The sequence below is a fragment of the Electrophorus electricus genome, chromosome 2, assembly GCF_041902795.1.
Source record: "Electrophorus electricus isolate QZ-2024a chromosome 2, ASM4190279v1, whole genome shotgun sequence".
Lineage (NCBI taxonomy): Eukaryota > Metazoa > Chordata > Actinopteri > Gymnotiformes > Gymnotidae > Electrophorus > Electrophorus electricus.
Window position 1 is genome coordinate 24,136,730 of NC_137498.1, and position 21,501 is coordinate 24,158,230.

General features: G+C 38.1%; 2 protein-coding genes across 5 annotated transcripts; one reads left to right on the forward strand and one right to left on the reverse strand.

Annotated features, from left to right (window-relative positions):
* Positions 1 to 520: 520 nt before the first annotated feature.
* On the reverse strand, positions 521 to 13,198 carry cyp39a1 (cytochrome P450, family 39, subfamily A, polypeptide 1). Of its 4 annotated transcripts, XR_014116934.1 has the most exons (13): positions 12,894 to 13,195; positions 10,100 to 10,235; positions 9,575 to 9,749; positions 8,624 to 8,773; positions 8,326 to 8,419; positions 7,501 to 7,596; positions 7,169 to 7,259; positions 6,448 to 6,581; positions 5,411 to 5,506; positions 4,314 to 4,402; positions 2,576 to 2,634; positions 1,800 to 1,887; positions 521 to 1,467 (listed from the first exon to the last, which is right to left on the reverse strand). XR_014116934.1 is itself a non-coding variant. In XM_027000681.3 (12 exons), exons 1-12 carry the CDS (start codon positions 13,068 to 13,070, stop codon positions 1,399 to 1,401), a joined length of 1,395 nt encoding a protein of 464 aa, XP_026856482.2. In that variant the 5' UTR covers positions 13,071 to 13,193; the 3' UTR covers positions 521 to 1,398. The 4 variants fall into 4 exon arrangements, 3 of the variants coding, with proteins under 3 accessions (XP_026856482.2, XP_081552561.1, XP_081552570.1); XM_027000681.3 differs by lacking the exon at positions 2,576 to 2,634 and having other exon boundaries at positions 12,894 to 13,193; XM_081696435.1 differs by lacking the exons at positions 521 to 1,467; positions 1,800 to 1,887 and having other exon boundaries at positions 1,897 to 2,634; positions 12,894 to 13,198.
* Positions 13,199 to 13,713: 515 nt separating this feature from the next.
* Positions 13,714 to 20,199, forward strand: ccnk (cyclin K). The gene is made up of 11 exons (XM_027001053.3): positions 13,714 to 13,822; positions 14,443 to 14,705; positions 14,865 to 14,946; positions 16,208 to 16,339; positions 16,507 to 16,612; positions 16,730 to 16,787; positions 16,949 to 17,118; positions 17,354 to 17,556; positions 17,908 to 17,941; positions 18,079 to 18,147; positions 18,534 to 20,199. The coding sequence occupies exons 2-11, from the start codon at positions 14,509 to 14,511 to the stop codon at positions 19,088 to 19,090; spliced, it is 1,608 nt and encodes a 535-aa protein (XP_026856854.1). The 5' UTR covers positions 13,714 to 13,822; positions 14,443 to 14,508; the 3' UTR covers positions 19,091 to 20,199.
* The last annotated feature ends 1,302 nt before the right edge of the window (positions 20,200 to 21,501 follow it).

Below are 21,501 nucleotides of genomic sequence, written 5' to 3' on the forward strand. Positions count from 1 at the left end.
TTAAAAATAAAAATACCGTGCAACATAATGTACACAGTGTATTTATACGTACCTTTCACTACTTGAGCAGCATACAATCTAACTTAATTATGATAATATCTTTATTTCCAGTTGGTTCAATACATTTATGGCGTTTAGCTGACACTTTTATCCACAGGGACTTACAATTAAGACTGAATACAACTTGAGCAAATGAGGGTTAAGGGCCTTGCTCAGGAGGCCAACAATGGCAACTTGATGGTGTTGGGGCTTAATACTTAATTAAAAATTGATCGTTTTAGGTTTAGTGACAATAAGTATATATTAATCCCCCAATTCATTTTTTTATTTTTTTGTTATATTGACTTCCACAGCTATACTTGGGCAGTTATAAATAATGCTTGGCCACAAAGGTAAAGAGGATTTGTTCTGAGTGAGTCTAACTTGTGATTTAATGCATTCAACCAACCACTATAAATAGTTACCAAAAAACAAACAAACAAACAGACAGGCTCTAGGGAAGCTTGAAATAAAATGCCTTTATTTATTTCTTTTTTATCTTCTATTGCTAAAGTCTGCTTTTTATTACATTAAAATTGGGTGATAGAGTAATCCAAGTTCTTAGCACTTAACATCAGTGTATTAGTCTTGACATAACTTGTTTAACTAAAATATTTAGAAACCTAATAAAATGACTCCTTGAAATAATCAGTTCAACTTGAAATTCAATTTATTTTTATTTTGCTTTGCTAGACTAATGTGGATGTTCAAGATATATCACCATGTGAAGATTTAATTATTGCCAGTGTGTTGTCTTGCTATTGCTCAATTAATCTAACATTTCAGGTAAAAAAAACCAAAACTTTATCTCATAGGACATAGAGAAAGACACATTTTGCCTTTAGAGACTAAAAAAGAATCAGACCAGTGTTTTATTATACTGTGACAAGGTAGTGCATGGATAAGAAAACTGCACTGTGCATATATTCATCCATAAACAGGCAAATGGTTGTAAATAAAAAGCAAAAAGCAAAAGTTATTTGGTTTGTTAAAAATTTTAATACTTTTCACCTAACAACTGCAAAACACTCCCCCATTCACCTGTCTCCTGTTAAGACTTGTACAGCAATGTCAATTGCAATTGCAGCTTGACTAAAAAATATAACATTGCTAATGGTGAATGAGAGCTGGTATTTCATACCAGTATGATGTAAATGTATGTTAATCCTCTGGAAAGCTTCCATTCATTCACAACTGCATTTATATCTAACCCTGCGAAGTCTGACAAAATCAACTGTGTCCTTTCTGAAAAAGTAAAACCACACTTGTTTACTATTTTAAAATGTGCTATTTCCCTCACTGATACTCCTGCCAGTGTTCTGAAAAGCACATGTAGTGTTCTTTGATTTTAGCTTGATTCTACCTATGGCTGTACTCCACTGTACAGGGTCTGTCAGGCTGCTGTGTTCCAACCAAGTGCAAAAGGCTCTAGGAACACACGAAGAACAGGACAAAGACTCAGATATTCCATTGCAGTGCCAGCCATTGTTATAGGTTGCAAATATAAACTTATAAGCCACATTATGTAGGTGGTATGCCCCTAGTTAAAAAAGTCAGATATCCATTTTTGGACTGGGGTGGACATTCATGAGAGGATAGATGAAAGGTGACCATATGGCTGAGTGTGTTCAGAGGAACACATCTAGAGATGCTTAATGTAATCAACATTTTTGACCGAGACATCTAACAGTGCCCATTTGCTATTCAGCCCTGAGCTTTAGCTCAGTCTCAGCTGTCTAATGCGATGCATGAGTGCTTACCGGCTCAGGCACCTGATCCAGAAGAGTGAATTCAAACTTGTAGAGAATGAGTGTAACGAACAGGTGCAGTTCCATTATTGCATACCACCTGGTAATATAAAAAAATGACCCCAAGTTACATTAAAACTAACTTTAAGTTGTTAAATCCTTTAGCCTAAGATGAACTAGCCAGAAGATTTCAATGATTGTCTTAGAGTTTGTTTCTCTAGTCATTTTCAAAGAGATCATGAATTTTATGTATAATTGACAAATCAGATGCCAAGAATAGACCCCATGATATGGGGAAAAAATATTTTCAACATTGTTGAATCTGCACGCATCCCTTACAGATGGTGATCCTCCTTGCATTATTTTAACATACTATACAAACAAACAAACAAACAAACAACATTTTAATATTAGAACCTAATATTAGACACACCAGAAGCCTGCTGGCCTTGCCACATTATACATGGAGTCGTGTACAAGCACTCTTCATCTGCTCTGATTTGTCACTTGACTTCTAGGTACATTCCCATTTACAATAGGACATAGCAACCACGGAGAAAAGAGAGAGAGGGAGGGGGATAAAGAGAAACAGAGAGTGTGAGAGCAAGAGCAAAAGAAACCATGGTAAAAGAAGCAAGTACAAAGGAAAGGAAAGCAGAGAGAGAGCAGAGGAGACAGGGTTCTCCGGAGATCTACAGCGAGTGACGGAACAAGTGATATACATTCTCTGAGAGAACAAGAAGTGAGAGAAAGCAGCTGTGCTGCTGCAAATGATCTGTCAAAATAACCTTGAAGACTGTGGAGTCGCACAGTGGAGTTATAAGGGTGATGCAGGAAGGCCAATCCCCTAAAATGATTAAAAATCAAATTAGACTGGGCTTGCTGGGGAGAAAAATAACATGGGTGGGGCAGAGAGGTACTGTGTCATGTTCAGTGCATTTATTTATGACAATCCTCAGCCAATGGGCCTACACCAGCAGAACTGATCATTTTAACCCACCTTCGCTGAGAATCAACTCATTATGTAAATAGAACTTGGTTTATAGTATCCGGTCTTGGGTAATGATGAACCAACATTTTGTAACATTCATTTCAGTAAACATGTAACTCAATGAGCTGGCTAACATGTGAGCTGGTGATCAACACATACTGAGATGGAATTTTCCCAACAGTCCCTTGAGACAGAGCATCTGTACATGAGTACCTTTTTCATTCCAGGCAAGCCTGTGCATATGTATGTGTGTGTGCAATCAAGAAAAAGGTCCCTGCTCCATGCCTATGCCTTTGATCTGCTTGTGCAGCTGGGAACACGCTCAAGCTCTTGAGCCACTTCCAAGCACGTCTCTCTGCCACTGGGCCTCACTCCCCTGGGTTGGCCCAACCCAGGCTGTAACCTTTAAGCTAAAGCATGCTCAACTCAACAAACAAGCAGCACTGCATCAATAAACATGACCGAATAGCTTTTTGCCTTATGAAAGTCTAGGATAACTAAAAGTGGAATGATCACATATAGTTATGCAGCAGCTCAATAAATTGTTTGCTTGCACAACCAGGCCAGATCAAAGTGAAAAGTAGTTTGATCTGTAAATATTGGGTAAACAGACACACATCTTGCATACAAATCTGTGTGTGTTGCTCTGTACAGCTACCTACAACTACAGATTTCTTAGCAAATCTAGACTATGGCCTCAGTATCTTCTGCACTTCTGTTTCTAGGATCACCTATGATCCAAAATTATTAAAGTGACTGAAATTCCCAGCTGAAGAGCCGGGAATGTGGCTTCCCACATTCCGAGGGGGAATGTGGCTTCCTTCAGTATGTGCCATTTGCTAGAGATCATATTGAACGTGGAAACTAATGACCCTAAAATTTCAGCAGCTAAGCCCATACATACAATATGAATATGATGGGATATACCTACATAACACCTTCTGCCACTCATATGATCACACTCATTTAATATGGAAGATCTAAAATCTAGTCCTACATCAAAGAGCTAGTGTGACAGGTAAGAACACCCCACCCAAAAAATCTTTGAATGTAATCCATCATACAGTTCTTGCTATCTTCCACTAGAATGGTCTAGCACCTATCCAAAGCTTTCTGCAAAGACATGCATAGACAGGACATTACCTACACTTCCATATGCTACATGCACATGCAAAATAATTCAGTTCTGTAAGACTGCCTCTTACAGAAGGTTTCCTGTTTGGTTAATATAGCCAAACTGTGTTGAAATCTTTAGATCCTGATCACAGAACCCAGCACAGTTTTTTTCAGAGCTACTATTTTAGTCACAGCTAACAGGATATAAAGACATTTAACCAGTCTTCTAAAAATAATTGCCTAATGAATGATTCAATTTAAACACTGTATGAGTCTGTGAAGACTGAATAAAATGCTAAATTATGTTACTCTTTCAATCTTATTCAAAAGAAATGTAGTACTTTAAGATGTTGAGATATCTTTCCACAATATGGTGTATAAGGATTATTTTTAAAAGGCAAATATAAGGGTTTTCTAACCTTCCTGGGCATTGGTTTTTGCCTCCTCCAAATGCCACAAACCCTTCCAAGAAGCCATTCTTTCTTAAATCTGCCTTCTCCCATCGCTCCTGTGGGAAGAAGTGTTTCATTAAAAACAATCCACTCAGACAAGTGCCAAGGTCCAGCTCTCACAATAATGTCAAGTCAAAAAAGCCAACATACCAAACAAAAGCTAACTAGTGTTCTCAGCTATTTGCTCTTCTAGCTTTGTTGGTTCTATATTAACTGTATCTCAGAATGTTGTTCACCAATGAATTTGCATCAACTGAAGACACCCAGAGTACATTTACTTGAATGACTGAAGCACTGCCAACATTTTATTGTTGCCAGTTATATGTACATGTAATTATTTATTCCCTCATTATTTAATAATCACTTTTTGTTTAATAATTAACTTTTTGTTGTCTAGATTACCTCTGCTTTCCTACTATGTACAAAAAAATTATATTACCACAAAATAAAGATTAGAATAACCATATTTAAATTAGTTCTCCAGTTTTGCTGCTAATTTGCCAATATTTGTCCCAGGAAAATACAGATTTAAGAAGGCCAGGGCCCTGGTCTACTAAAATAAAGGTCAGATAGACAGCATTAGGACTTAGAATATCTGCTCAGCAAGCACAGTGCTTGAGTGAAAAATGATCTGAGTCCTCTTTTGGGGAAATGAAAGAGAGTGACGTGGTTATGGCCGTGTAGGCACTTCATTTGCTGCCTTGCACAGAATGTATTTACACTGTCTGTGGATTTGCTGAGGCATTGTTAGAGGGCTATCTAGGTAGATTTGTCTATAAAAGAAGAAAAAGAAACAGCATTTAAAATGAGAAGAAGTTGCAGCAGAACTACTACCATAACAGTGAAGCTGTGGATATACAGTGAGCATTGTTTGATTAGAGCTTATAACCACCTAAGTGCTTTACAGCATTCCAATAATTTTCATTTATGGCATTTGGCAGACACTTATCCAGAGTGACCTGAATATTTATCAATGTGGCAGTATGTGTGCTCTCTGGGATTCAAAACCATGAACTTTGTGTTACTCTACCAGGTGAGCTCCAAGAGCTGCAAAAGTCACTCACAGGCTTGAAGTCCTCAGGGTCTGTGAAGTATCTGGGCTCCCGGTGAGCCCAAAAAGGAGACAACATCAACAAGTCACCTGATGGAATGATATAGTTCTGAAAGATAGTGGAACACACAAAGTGGAAAGTAGATAGTGGAACACACAGTCCCATTAACTTACTACTTCATTTGGTAGGTATCATTTGTGTACCTCAATCAAGTTGAAAATCCCCCTTTTTTAGCATGATATCACTCATAATGACAAAAATGTCATGATAGATTTTTGTCAGGAAAGGAATCTCCTGACCTCTAGAGGACTGGAGCGAGATGTTATTAAAATTCCTGTTTCTGCATGACCTTGCTCCTGTATTGAGAAACATAGCACTTTTTCTGCAGCTTCTCACTGGAAGGTGTTTAAACCTTAACAAACCCTGACAGGACACTCACATTCATTGTTACACATCTTATAATGTTCTAACAAGAAAAAATGAAGGAAGGAAAACTCAGACCTAAAAAAAGCAAATCATGGCTTTTTTGTTCTTACTGAAAATTCACAAATGGTTGGGGTGTCATTGAAAGTAGATCAGACATGATATTAAGACATGCCACCATTAAAAATAATATATGAATATACAAAGACATCTGTCAACAGTTTTAAAGCTGTTAAAAAAAAACCCCTAAAGGTTGAAAAGTAGCAACGCTGATATGCTGCTGAGGAAAGGCCCTGTAAATATAATCAGCCAATGACCATGCAGGTGCTCACAAAGAAGGACATTTTACACATTTCTTTACAGATCCTTTTTTGTTGAAGTTTGACGCATGATCAAACAATCCAGGCTTAATTCCGTCTGTGGTTATACACGTTGACACCTTTATTGTCAGATTGTCACAGTTGGTGTCCTGGAGTAAATGTAGCCTTGGACTAAATTGTAATGACATTGGTGATTTACCACAGAAAGTTGTTTTTAGCCTAGATTTAGACTAAGAGACTGACCCTACAAGTAATATTATAAGTTAATTTGTTAAGAAACTGAAAAATCTCATCAAAATGGCTGACCTGGAGTTTAAAGGGTCGCACCACTCTGCGAGTGACAGCACCAGGAGCCCTAAGGCGAATGGCCTCCATGATACACCATTTCACATAAGGGATCTCTTGCAGGTCATCTAGTGACACCCTCGTATTCTTCTTGTCTATAACACACAAACACACACACACACACACACACACACACACAAATAACCCCCACACAGTAGCCTAATTATGTGCACAAAAATGTTGATGTGGATAATAGTTTTATAATGGAGATTTTGGACATTTTTAGAGATTTTAAAAAAATTAGTAATAGTTGTCATGTAATAACATGAAGAATTTTGAATGCACATATGTGAACATATGAGTATCGAACAGACTGGGGTTTGTTGCTGTCTAGTGTCTAGTGTTACGTTCTGATTCTCAAGACTGTTGGCCTTGATTATGATCGTTGTCAAAAGCTACTCAGTTCAGGGAGGTTAAGATTCATTTAGACAGTCATCAGATTTTACAGAGAAGGTTAAGCCTTTTTGTGGTATTCATTGCATTCTGATTCACAATGAAATAATATTAGAGTCAGACTTTTGTGTCAAATCTAAGACATCAGCATGCAAAGCCCTGTTTTATAGGAAACTAATTTCTGGGTTTCTTTGAGGACCCTGTGATGACTCCTGAGAATATTGCTCTGCTTTCAGCAATGCAGCTAATGAAGCAAATGAACCCTGAAAACATAGATACCTGTATGTACCTCGATCTTTGAGGACAGAGCTGATCTGGACCATGGCAGATTTATATATTGCGGGATTGGACAAGATAAAGGCAAGGGCCCAAAATGTTATCTGAAAATGATATTACACAGGATTCAATTTTATAATATCTCAAAACACACATTTTTACCTCTAAACATAGAGAACACATACACTAATTAATAATAACAATGATAAAAATAACAGCTATCATCATTATAATAATTATTATTATTATTATTATTATTATTATTATTATTATTATTATTCAGAATAATAGTAAAACAGACAAATAGTCTTCAGTTGTACCAATGTGTATTAAGCAATGACTCACTGGTATTGCATTGGCAAGGGAGGCCCATAACATAAGTAATCCATAATTGGGTTGAAATTTGTCTGCGATTATGGTTACCAGGTACTGCAGCAATGTCTACAGAGAGAAAACATCATTTTACATTGTACTTTTAAAAAGTACAAAGTTACAAGAACTTTGAATTCTGCAGACAAGGATGGTTTCTTTTGAGTCTTGGCTGTATGTGAGTGTTGTTACCAAAACACCACCTTCAGGGACTCTTAAGGGGTTAGGGCAGCTTTTGAGATCTACTGAATCCTGATGGAGATTGCTGTCCTAAATTAGATAAGATCATTAAAATACTTTTACTCTTCTGCCTTAAAGTAGGGCCACATTCACATCATCCTGAGAATCTGGGGCCGGATTGGGCCAAATTCCTACTATAAGGTGCTTGATAAATATAGATCCTGAACCTCAAAGTGTTTCATGGTAGAAGTGCTAAACTAGGATTATTTATCTTGACCAAGGTCAACATATAAGGGAAGCGATCTGACCCTAGTTAAGCAGATCTACTTTGGTGCTGGTCTGACTGCTGGCCTGGTTGAAGGGGAACGCTAAACTGGGACTCAGAAGCCTGGGCATAAAACAAACATGCGTGCCCTCTGGTGGTTTGTGCAGAACATGATCCCCAAATCCCCAAAAAGGAATTAAAAACATTTTTGTGCCGAGTACTTGTATATATAATCACCCACTTTCCCTAAAGCTGTCACTAACTGTGGTTACACTGGCACCATTAGCTGTAATATATCTATTAAAAATGACATGCTCTACTGACCACTATGTAACATAACTTTTTGGTGTACTGACCTCACTTCTGCTCTCATTAGAGGGGATATCCACTGCTCTGATGATCATGCTCTCCAACAGAGACAAAAGCCACTTTTTGGAGCTAGACCATTCCCTGCCCAAATATGTAAATGCATAAAAACAGTATAGTATGTGTTGTACATTGCTTAACTTTGATGTATGACTCACTCAACTTTGGAATAAAAATTCCTCAAATTAAAAAAAATACTGCTGTGCTATTACTATTGACAAAGATTCTTATAAAAGATTTAGCGAATTGTGCATTTCTGGATCTTTAATCCACTGTTGAGTTCCTCACTTCAGAAACATGGCGGGGAGCTGGGAGCCATATTCAAAGCCATCATCATAGGTGCTGAACCTCTTGACGAACTCTTGTATCGCCGCGGGGCCATTAGGGGAGTTGCACTTACCCAAAAGGTTGCTCATCACAGCTGGGTACATGACATTCCTGCATGAGGCAAGATGAGACATCCAAGCTTGTATGCCATAGTTGTGATACCATGAAAAAACCAAATATCCAATAACTTTTTAAAAAAATGTTTTGATGTGGCATATGACTTCATGCTTGGTCAAGTCAAGTATGGTCCACATTGATGCAGAGCCAATAGCAACCTTTAGCACCAGACAGGCGTGTCTGAATGGCTTTGATCAAAATAGTACCACGTTCCTGAAAGATTGTGTTTTTTTAATGGACTAAACAATATATTGGTTGGGTTCTATTCTGTATTCCAGACTTCAGGCAATCATTACCAAGAAGGGATTGTAACCAGCAAAGTTATTGTAATCAACGCAGGGACATGAATAATATGCTAATTTGTCCAATTACTTATGATTCCCTGAAATTAAGAAATATACATAAAGAGGCTTGTGAGTCCTTAGTGCCTCATCTAATATTAATCTAAACACCCTCAAATTATGGCTGACATTTTGCAATTTGGCATCATTGTTACTGTTTAATTTTAAATGCTGGATTACAGAGGCAGAATAAAAAAACTGTGCCACTGTCCAATCACGTACAGACTTTACCATATATGTTCACATAATTAGGCAAACAGTGACAGTCACTTAAAAAACAGAAGCAATCTGTAACACAGTTAGAGGCTAAAACACAACAGAGGCTAATCCATGTAAACTGAGGACTTTCATTTTGTTCTTCAAATTTTTTAAAATCTGTACTGCCTACAGGATACCTCTGTCTCTGGCTGAATCAAAACATCTCTCTATATAAACGATGTGTGACAGACTATACCTGAGCAGGTTATTGAGGCAGCCAGAACCTTTGCTTCCCCAGTTCTCCAGATGATTGTTGAACTCTTCACACAGGTGATTGGCCAGCAAGGCTGTGTTGCCTGGAGTCAGTTTGCCTTTGATCAAGGCAATGGAAGCCGCGTGGAACTTAAAGAAACTCTCTTTGCTGATCGATGCTACAGAAGAACCCAAAGCAGGACAAAGTCACAGGTGTAATCTTCCTCACACACTTAATAGAATACACACGAAGTCTGAGCAGAGGCCTGAGAAGAAACCATTCACTCAGATACTTATGGAGGTGTGAGAGCAATGAAGTACTTTGTAGATCATTTATTAAATACATGTAACAATTACAACAGTTTTTTTTTGCAATTTCTTATGGCAAATCAAAATTTTATTATAATATTTTATATGGCATTGACATTTGTGACACAGACAAGACCACAGCACTTCTGATACTGCAGAGGAAGATTCCAAAAGCAGAAAGACATTCTAAACATGCTGTAAGAAGAAGGATTTTACCTACCTGTGTTCTGGACAGGCTCTTGCACTGCCTGCTCAAAATTGACATCCTTGGACATGAAAAATGCTTGAAAATCTTCATGGTCGGTAACGAAGGTCAGCCGTTTTCCTGCCACCAAGACTGTAAAGACCGGCCCATACTGGAAGAAGGAATACAGTGTTGCTCATTTACTAAATCAAGATGTACTCAATAAACCTTCAGCCGCCAGAAAGAATTAAACATTCTTAATCCACAACATAATGGCACAATATTAAAATAAGATACAGCTATGTTTGCAGAAATATTCCACATTAAGTTCTGTAGGATTTTAATTTGATGTTCTGCAGCTACAAATATGCAGGAAAATGCCTGTTGTCAAGTGCAAACCTTACCACACTGATTTTTTTTATTTCACACAAAGAAAGATTTTGTTATTCTGTCTAAATAAATGACACAAAATGTTTTGATATACTTTAACAATGTAATGGATCAACAATTGTTAGTGTACAGTAAAATATATCAACATTTTTACATTTAGATTTATGGCATTTAGCAGATGTTCTTTTCCAGAGCGACTTACAAAAGTGCTTTGTCATTTACTCATAGAATGTATCCTATCCAGGACAGTAGGTCAGAGTCCAAAATACTATTGAACTAGAATACTGGTCAAATACAGGCATCAATGCTGCTAAGTTCTGGCTGATGCCAAGTTTAGAATTGAATGGCTTTTTGTGGTTTAGCACCCCAGTTCTTTGGTTATAACATGTTGAAAAGATTCATATTTATTTATACAAGAAACACTTTATTGATCCTGAAGGAAAATGCAGCGTCACAGTACTGTACAAGTTGCACAAGAAAAGAATAAATAGGACAGGGTTGTAGAAGTGAGTTACAGAAGTACAAAAGTTTATATTTATATCTGTATCTATATATTTAGTGGACTTAAATCTGAAGACTTATATATGTATTTATATGTATATCGATGATCAGGAGTAGACATCTAAGAAGCTATCACTTTTTTAAAAATGTATCTTTTATTTGTGCAAGAGCAGTCATTGTGTCTGGCGACATTTGCCTGTTCAGCTCAGGAGAATCTTCAGCATCCACTCACGATAGTCAGGTCAGCGCATTAGAATTCCCTCAGGACAAAGGGTCAACAATTTCAGAAAGCCCTAGTTACATAAATTACAACCAAAGACCTGGGGGTGCTAAACCAGAATAAGCCATTAAATTCAAAACTTTCCACCAGTCAGAACTTCTCTGTCATTTCACTTGGAAATTCATTTCAGTCTACTACATTACTTACTGGACAAAATTGTATGTAGTATTTTCATTTAAGTGAGACAAGCCAAAAGAGAATGCTAAAATGAAGACCCAACTATTTGTAGAATATTTAAATGACCACTGAACCTGTTAACTAACTGAAATTAGTACTTATTGTAGGGTATTGTTTATTATATTCATGTTGACTGCTCCTTTGTTGTCTAACAAACTCATGTACTTGTTTATTGCACTTATTTTTGTCTAAGAAAAGGCTTATGTATTTTGTACTTCTAAGAATCAGCATTGATCCCTGTATTCCAATAGTATTCTAGTTCATTGGTATATTGAACTCTAACCTACTGTATTGGCTAGGATGTATTCTAAGAATAAATGACAAAGCACTTTTTGAAGTTGCTCTGTATAACAGCGTCTGCTAAATGCTGTAAATGTAAATATAAAATTGCCTGTTCATGTGGCGTACTGAGCCTTTAAAATAGCACAATAAATAACTACTTCTGCTTTCATTTTCTGAAAACAAAGGGCACTTTTACAAAATGCCTCAGTGTCAAAGTCTCAGTGGACAAATAAGATGTGCAACAGCACTGCAGTTCACAAGGGTAGAGCTGAACTTCAGACTCCTAACAGAGTGTGACGTCAATGACATCTGATGATCTCCAAAATGATTCGGGGTCTACATTTACACTGGTTATAAAAAACATCAGGGACATGACCTTTTCAAGTGGACCTGATAGGCCACTGCACCATGACCAGATGTGATTTTTTATACACGTTTCACAGAGCTGATGTTAGCCAGATGTTTGATATAGGTATGCTATCCAGATGTTGATATATGTATGCTATCCATGTACATTCTCAAGTTTGCAATTGGATGTTTAACACTAAATCACAAAAATCCCTGTATCACTGACATACATCATGAGATTGATGAATTACATCATCTACAAGGAAATTAAATAAATTACATACTAAAATAAAGATACTATTGCCTCAGGTTTGTACAGTCCACCTACAGGCACTTGTTTATATGCTAAAGATGGCTTTTTGTGGTGTTGTGGCTAACTAAATGGTCGTCATGGATATAAGAAGATTCCTAACAAAACCCCATTCAAATAAAGCATCCTTCCAGAAGGTATAAAACTGTAGGTACATCTGGGGCATGCATTTAAGACTATACATTTACAGCCCCCCCCCCTCCCTCTCTCTCTCTCTCTCTCTCTCTCTCTCTCTCTCTCTCTATATATATATATATATATATATATATATACACCTTTAACCTACAAACTAACCAAGACTGTTTTTTGAAAATCGCTACACTGAGCCACTGAATAAGTATTAATGCAGCATTTGACAAAGATTATTCTTCGTTTACCTATTCTTTCTACATTAATCTAAAGTACAGTAGCCGTTTTTGCTGAGGAACCGTGAAACTATCATCTAAAGCTATAATTTACAGAATGACAATATGGTATCCTTTTTGTTTACCAAAATGTATGAACAACAGTCTCAGCATTTTACTACACAGCAAGTGACTTACTCTGGCTCTTGCTTGTGCAATGAAATGTAGCGGTGCTTGGCCAAATTCGAACGCTGCACCAAACCACGGTATCCATCCCTTTATGCACGGAGGAGCGTTTGGAGGATTTTTCACAAGGAAAAGACGAAGAGAAATAAGCACGACAATCGCGGACAGGACTAAGGTAACCCACTCCATCACCGCGGATTTCCAAACACTTTTGGAACTAGTTGTCTGACCACAGAGCTGTTCCTGGAAGTAATGCAGGCTCGGGAATCGATCCGAAAAAGAATGTATTCCCTGATTGAAATCGGACTCTACCCCAAATTCTGAAATGTAACAGCTATGCTACACCAGAACCCTGCCCCGATAAAAAAAAAATAAACATTCTAAGAAAATTGTTTTAAAAGTATCTTATTGCTCATTTTAAAAAGGCAATCTGCAGCACGAATTGAGTTTACGTGTTTTGTCATGCAAACAAACATGACATAGCTGTACCCCCCCAGTAATATATCAATTAAATTAAAAGTTCTGGTCATGTATAGAGTCTTGTTTATATTAATAGGTTTAAACTTTAAGAGAAAAACTATAGGTTATATATATATATATATATATATATATATATATATATATATATATATATATATATATATATATATATATATCCCGTTGTAAATAGACAATTCTTGAGGCAAAGTAGATCAGCACAGAACCTATGTAATTTAGAATAACGAATATTTGATTTCTCATGTTTTGTGGCTTTTTCTGAGAGAATGACCTTTAGCTTTCGAAAATGCCGGTTACTTCCAACAGGAGGCGATAATCACTATTTTATCTGAACGCAGTAGCCATTTCACACAGAAGAAGACAGCAATGTGGCTGCCTTTGTAGATGCAATTTTAGTCTAGCTATCCTCCTGAGCAAAGCTTGGTAGCTTTACAGTGTGAAAGGTACGTATCTTCTTGTTAATGTGAATGAATCGTCAGACAGTTTAGCTTGAATAATACTGAGGTCTATATCTAAAGATTTATTTTAGTCGGTACGGTGGACAGATAGCTTGCTAGCTACGCTATCAAATTTGTGTGTATGTGGAACAACGAAGCTAAGATAGCGAGCTAACTGGGTAGCTAGCTGTTCTTTAGTCCCATTGGCTAAGGTTACATCAGCCGTCAATCTAGCTAAATGTAGCTAAGTGGGAAAATCGCGATTAAAAATCGCTCGTGGTTATTGGATTTCTCATCTTAACCCAGCCTACTAAATGCTTATTTATTCAGATGGCTCACTTGGGTAGATACTTAGATGCGGCGTGCCAGCTGTGTTTTGTGTGGAATTAACATTAGCCGTGGTAGCGGGGTAGCTAACTAGGTTGGCTAACATTGCTTAACGCTAGTTTAATCCGATTTCTTAGCACTCGTCACCTGACCTCTCACTGAATGAAATAGCCTAAATTAATGGGCAGATGATGATAATCTTTTTTTTTGTTTATACCTCGTCATTTTTTAATTTTAACCCATTTGTTTTAGTTTTTATCGGTTAGGTCCTAACAATGTCCTTTCCTCTATGGATTCAGTGACTGCTGCTCAGTCTGACGAGTGCCGTTGTCCAGTTTAGCACCACAGCTTCCACTTCCTAGCAAATGAAGGAGAACAAGGAAAACTCAACTCCTAGCAGTTTCACCACAAATCTGGACCACATAAAACCATGCTGGTACTGGGACAAGAAGGACCTGGCCCACACCCCGTCCCAGTCGGAGGGCCTGGACCCGGCGACTGAGGCCAGATATAGAAGAGAGGGTGCCAGGTTTATATTCGACGTAGGAACTCGATTAGGGCTGTATCCTTTAATTTTCATCGTTTCACTGTGACCTTGTATGGAAAGATCCAGAAACTTAATTTTAGAATATAGCTAATTACTTTTACATATGTTTTGTAATTTATGCCTTTTAGAATCTGTTGATGTAGATTTTCTCTTTAACCTTTTCTCCTCTATCAGACATTATGATACGTTGGCCACTGGAATTATATACTTCCACCGTTTTTACATGTTTCACTCTTTCAAGCAGTTTCCCAGATATGTAAGTATGACTTTATTGTTAGTGAATGCTGTATTGGATTATTTCAGATTATTACTGTTGGATCAGAACAAACATGTGGTGCAGAGTTTAGCCTTATGTTGACAAGTAAGTTTTAATGTAATGCTTTAATATTTGTATTTATATTATTCTAATAATGGAGCCACACAAATTGGATGTTACTTAATGTTAAATATATGCACACAAAGGGTCCCAAGACACAAATACATGTTTGAGCAAGATTAAAGCTTTGATTTTCAGGTTTCTGTAACATGGACAGTCAAGTTTTTTTCAGCTCTTCAGTGGTCCAGCTTTACTCCTCTGAGGTGGTGTGCTTACTTGATCTTCACTTACCACATCAAGCATCAACTAAGTTATAAATGCTGGTCTCCTTATTTTATAACACTCATCATAGTAATGTGATGCATGACTTGTTAAAAAGGAGAGTTTTGTGTTGGTAAGGAGTGCATTAGAAAAAGGCAACAGCGTATTGCATTGCACTTTATGATGTAGTGATGCTATACATACAAATAGCTAGATAATTATTTTTTCTATTGCTTTTTAATGACTTCATACTTTTGTAAGGAGTGCATTTTGAAATTATAAACTGTGATGTAGAAGAGAGTGCTGATTGCTCTGCTATCACACAACCTTCCAAACAGGATGGAAACATGCTTGATACTTTGTAACTGAATTGCAGCCTCTTTTGCCAGAGTCCATTAACACGTTTTTCAACATTATAACTTATTGTAAATAAAGTGTGACAAAATCAAAATAATCACTGTATAGATTAGTCACAGATTCTGCAGTAAAAATGACATTAAATTTACAGCATTTAGCGGACGCTCTTACCCAGAGCCACTTACAAAAGTGCTTTAGTGATCTACTCAGTTGTCTGTTCCAGCAACTCAGAAGAAAACAAACTAATAATATGCTCACTGACTGCTGTTGAATGAGGTCCTACTGAATAATGAACAGGAAATACATCAGTGGATGAAGTCACTTTGACTCATGCAGATCCAGTGAAAACTGCAATAGGAGAAAATTCTCTGATGCGTATTTTTCTCTTTGCTATGAGGACATAGTTGTCTATCATGCTTGCATCACCCACTTGTAAAGGTTGTTGTATGAGAAAGGGATGTCTTATGGATGCCATTCTGCAAATGGGGAGAACCATAGCAGGTGGAAAGTGGAGGTGATGGCCACTAGTGTACTGTTGAGTTGTATTTTGTGTTCATAGTGTTTCACCCTTTTGGCTTTCTAGGTGACTGGGGCCTGCTGTCTGTTCTTGGCTGGGAAAGTTGAGGAAACTCCAAAGAAGTGTAAAGACATCATCAAAACAGCTCGCAGCTTGCTCAACGATGTGCAGTTTGCGCAGTTTGGAGATGATCCAAAGGTGAGTATAGGTTCAGCAGTGTCAAAGTCAGCAGCACATGCAGTGTAATGTGTATACAGACATTAAGCTCTGCTGTTGTTTTCAGTGAGTACAGTGCAAAAATAATGCATATGTTGATTTCTGTGAGGAAATTTCGTTTTCACTGGATGTGTAATAATTATAAACAGGAAGAAGTTATGGTGTTGGAGAGAATATTGCTCCAGACAATCAAGTTTGATCTGCAAGTGGAGCACCCCTATCAATTCCTGCTGCGCTATGCCAAACAGCTTAAAGGTAGCCTGTGTGGTCTCTGTGTTTACTAGATATTTTACAGCTCATTCACATGGTTGTGGTGGATAATTATTGTTATTTGTCTTGCTAATAAGTGTTTTGCTCTGTTGTACTTTACAGGTGACAAGAACAAAGTGCAGAAGCTAGTGCAGATGGCTTGGACCTTTGTAAATGACAGGTCAGTGTTAAAGCCAAAGCCCTTTAATTACAGCTGCTGAATGAGGCCTTAAACACTCAGACTATGGCATGAATGTCAAAATGTTTACACAAATGACCTATTAGCATATGCAAGCAGATATGCTGACCAAAGCAACCTGGGATGTTGGTCTTTGTCTCCAGCCTCTGTACGATGCTGTCCCTTCAGTGGGAACCAGAGATTATTGCTGTGGCAGTCATGTACTTGGCTGGTCGCCTGTGTAAGTTTGACATCCAAGAGTGGACGTCCAAACAGTCTTCACGTCGCTGGTGGGAACAGTTTGTGCAGGATGTCCCCGTAGAGCTATTGGAGGGTAGGAGCCTTAAATGTACATTTAACAAAGGTGTACTCATGATTTGGAGTTTGTGTCTTAAGATCATTGATGTTAGTGATGTTATGGGAGTGATGAGTCTCTTGCAAGCATTAATGTAGGCATCCTTTTGTTCACTATATTTTAGCCTCAGAGAATTCAAGCAGTATAAGATGGCTTGTTCAGGTTTCGGTAGTGATGGCTGTGGTGTTGCATGCTTTTGTCATGTCTTTTGCAGACATCTGCCACCAAATCCTGGACCTGTATTCCCAGGGCAAACAGCCTATCCCGCAGCAGCCCCAAATTCAGGAGAAAGAAAAGCCGCCACCTCCTCCTGTGAGCCAAACAAGCCAATCGGGAGGGCCGAGCCCTGTGGCTCCGCCTCCACCCAAGAAGACCTCCCCCCAGGCCAGTCCCCCCCGCCAGCTAAAGCGCCAGCATGTAAGTGCACTCTGAAGACAGTAGATGTACACCAACCAAAGCTAACATCCACATCTTTATCATAATTACTATCTTAATTACTAAATCATCATACAAATGACTATTTAACAAATTGGAGTAAATTGTTTATACAGAGAAATTCTCCATGAAGGAAATAAAGTATATTGTAAAGGACATGTCAGTCTTTCTTTCAAGTTCAACACCTGATTAATTTTATATATTACTTGTGAAGTTGGAGGAGGAGCTCAAGGATTGAATGCGCTCATTCCTGTATTAGGAGAAAGTTCTTCTTCAGACAATAACATCTTCCCTTTTGCCTTTTTAAAGTGTTTTATGCATTTTATTTCTTAGGTTTCTCCAAAAGAAGAGCCAAAAGTTGCCACAGGTAAGGATGGTGGTGATTTTTTAATGGGCTGGAACAAAGGAATGTGTAGTTTGAGCCTTAAAAAGGTATGTATTGTATGTATGTATGTATTTATTTATTATTTTAAAATTTCTACTTGTCCTCCGTCTTTGTTTCAGAGCAAGTTGGTTCTAAAATTCCACGTCTGGAAAGCCCAATGCCTCCCCTACCAGTTGCCCAACCTCCTGGTAAAATCCTGTTATTGCACGCACACAATCATATGAACTGTGTAAATACATCAAGGTTTAAGGATAATATAATGTACTCAAAATTAATTTGACTTTTTGGTTAAAATTTAGTTTAAAACATAGTTCTCTTTATACCAAAGTGCCCAAAAATGTATTTGATATATTTTCTCTAAATTGAATATGCTCTTGTTATGTAAATGTTGTTATATAAAAATTGTTCATAGAGTAGAAGCTGAATTATGGTTTTGGTATTATGCGTTAATCAGGGCAGGTAATAGGTTATTGTGTAATTTTTAAATTAAGATGCAAAGCATTGTTAAATTTGTACTGTATATTTTTCCGTCTTACAACACTTTTCACCTTCTTGATTTTAACTCTCCATTTAGATCGCAAAGCCCCGCCCTCAGCTCCCGCCCCACCTGCAGAAGCAGAGCCAGCAGCCTCTGCTGACTCGGACCTGTCCAAGGCACCTCCTCTGCCTCACGGAGCTCCGCCCCCTCTTCCTCACCGACCACCACCTCCACCCCCCTCCAGCTACATTATGGGAATGTCCACTTCCAGCTCTTACATGTCAGGCGAGGGCTTCCAAAGCCTGCAGTCCATGATGAAGACCGACACACCGTCCTACGCTCCCATGCCCTCTTATGGGATGCCTTACCACCCACATGTTTACCCTCCAAACCCTCCTCCTCCGGGCCCGCCACCCACAACTTACCCTCCTCCAAACCTTCCACCACCAAACCCAGCCTACCCCCCACCTGGCTACAACCACAGCTACCCTCCCCCCCGCATGCCACCCACGCACGCAGTGCCTCCCCCCGGCATGGGTTTACCACCTGCTGGGTATCCACCTCCACCGGTACCCCCTGGCCAGCCTCAGGTGCCCCTACCGCCTGGCATGCCACCTGTAGCAGGGATGAACCGTGGAGCCTGGATGAGATGAGAGAACAGGTGGTGGTTATGCAAGTCAGTGGAGGGAAAGTAGGCAGAGTGGGTTCTGTAGTGGAGGCATGTGCATTCCCAGCCTTCTCTTTCTGAATACCATTCCACCAAATCTGTTATCAGTCACCAGTCTCAGGAAGGTCATAATTGTTTAGGCTTGTTATGAGGGTTTGACTGTTATGTAGTCATGCAATGCACCATCAGACTTTTGATTAACTATATAACTATTACCTGTATTCTGTTATAAGGATACAAATAAAAAATATACATCTTTGAAAAGAAATCCCTTTTCCACTTCAATTTGACATTGACCATCCTAAATGTAAAAGACAAAATTATTTTGGATCAGCATTAAAAGAGCATCCAGGCTCAAGTAATCCACCAGTGCAGGATGTGTACTTCCAGAAACTGGTCTTTCCTCTAAGTAAAACCAGTACAGTTGGTGGAATGGAATTCAGACTCATAATGTGTCTCCTAATGTGTCGATTAAAAATCTGTGAATATCAGACATGTCCTTGGCCGGAATACTCCTGAAGAGGTATTTTCTCTGGAGCCAGAAGATTATAATTATTTCTTTGAAGGGAATGTTCCTTGTTCAGAACTGTATATGCATACCATACATGTCTGGGATGGAAATGGCTTGGGCCTTTTGAAAATACGAATTCCAGGTTGTACAAATCGTGCAGGGTTACCCTCAGTCACCTTTTGTCTAAACTAGCTTGTAGTTCTTCTTGGTGTTCATTTATACTGTTGTACAACAGAATGCATAAATATTTTGTTACTTATACAAATGATGCCAATACACGCTCATAGTGGTCTTTTTCATCCAAATATGTTGAAAGCATTTCTTATTTATTTACATGAGCTATGGTTAAATGACCACCCTTCATCAAATGGATTCAGCCATTAATCCACCAGTTAAAATGCATAAAGGAGAATATTTTGTAAATACTTTTTTATGACTATGGAGACATCTTCATTTTAGCTTTTCCAGATGTGCCTTAGGCTAGAATCTGATGTGCCTACATCACACCTGTACCCACCAGTTTGTTTTTATTTCTTTGGCTCTTGGGGTAATAAAAGTCTTTTCCCTGTTCTGCTTTCATCAAACTATTTGTTGTTGTTTATTTTGTGCATGTTTGGGGCAATTAAAGGAAGATTTAGGCCAAATGGATATGCACAATGACCTTTTTACCTTTCATTCGGGCAATCTTCCAATACATGCACGAAGTCTAACTGGCTTCCTTCTGCGTAGCATTTTATATCTTCAGTCTAGCTAGTATGTATAGTGTATTGTAGGGTATTGCAAATGAAAGTGCCTCAAATCACTCTTGTGGAAGTCCCTGCCCTCCCCAAACAAACTTCTCAGTCAACCTGAAACCTGTCTACTTCTAGCTTTTGAAGCTGCTGTTTTGCTTAGTCAATGTAAATATGTAACTAGAACACTAACAGAAGAACAATGGTTTGACATCTCAAGCTGCCCCATATACTTTGACCAAACATGACTGACATGAACAACAAATGGATGTGTTGGTGTGATTGGTAAAATTAGCTATGTTAGGAGTGCTCAACTGGACTGCTCTTGCAAGCTGTAATCTTTTCAAAGTCACCAAGGTGGGGGTGCACACAGCCTATTTTTCATTTTGGCTTATATATCCCACGAATGAAACAATGCAAGAATGGATTCCTAAAACATGGTTCTTGTTAAATATATGGTAACATCTTGATACTTGTATAGTAAGATAGGGAAGTCAGGTTTACCTGCACCTCATTTCAGGATGTTTTTGCAGAAAGCACAGAAAACGACTGAAAGTAACAAGTGGTTTATTGACAAAATCATGTAAAAGTGGTCTGCTACTCCATTTTGTACAACAACCTTAATAAAATTTTACACTAAAAATAATAGCCCAATTTGTAGCAAAGGTCTGCCTTCTGGAATTATTCTGCTAATAAAGAAAACACTTACCAATAATACTCCTGATTTAAAGTTTAGTGTTTTACACATGTATCTGGAGAATACCACAAGCTAAATGTCCATAGGGTTCAAATCACAACCCATGTTCAAAAAAGGCAGCAGATCAGAAATGGATTTTTAAAATCAATTTCAAAAAAGCACATTTTAATGATCCTTTGTTCACTTTTCCACCTTAAGCAAAAAATGGGACAGCATGTCCTAATTTGGAAAAGTGAGAACTTGAACAAGCTCTTCTATCACTGGATGAACTAATCAATCACCAGAACCTTCCCTTAAGAAGAAACACTTCTGATTGTCTCATGCGGAATAACATTAATTAATATATCTCTGCCTGAAAAAGCATTTCGCATTTAGCCCATAATATGCCTGTAAATGTCCCTAATACAGACCTTGTATTTTTTGATCTGAGATCCCTAAAGGAAAGTTCACAATCCTAC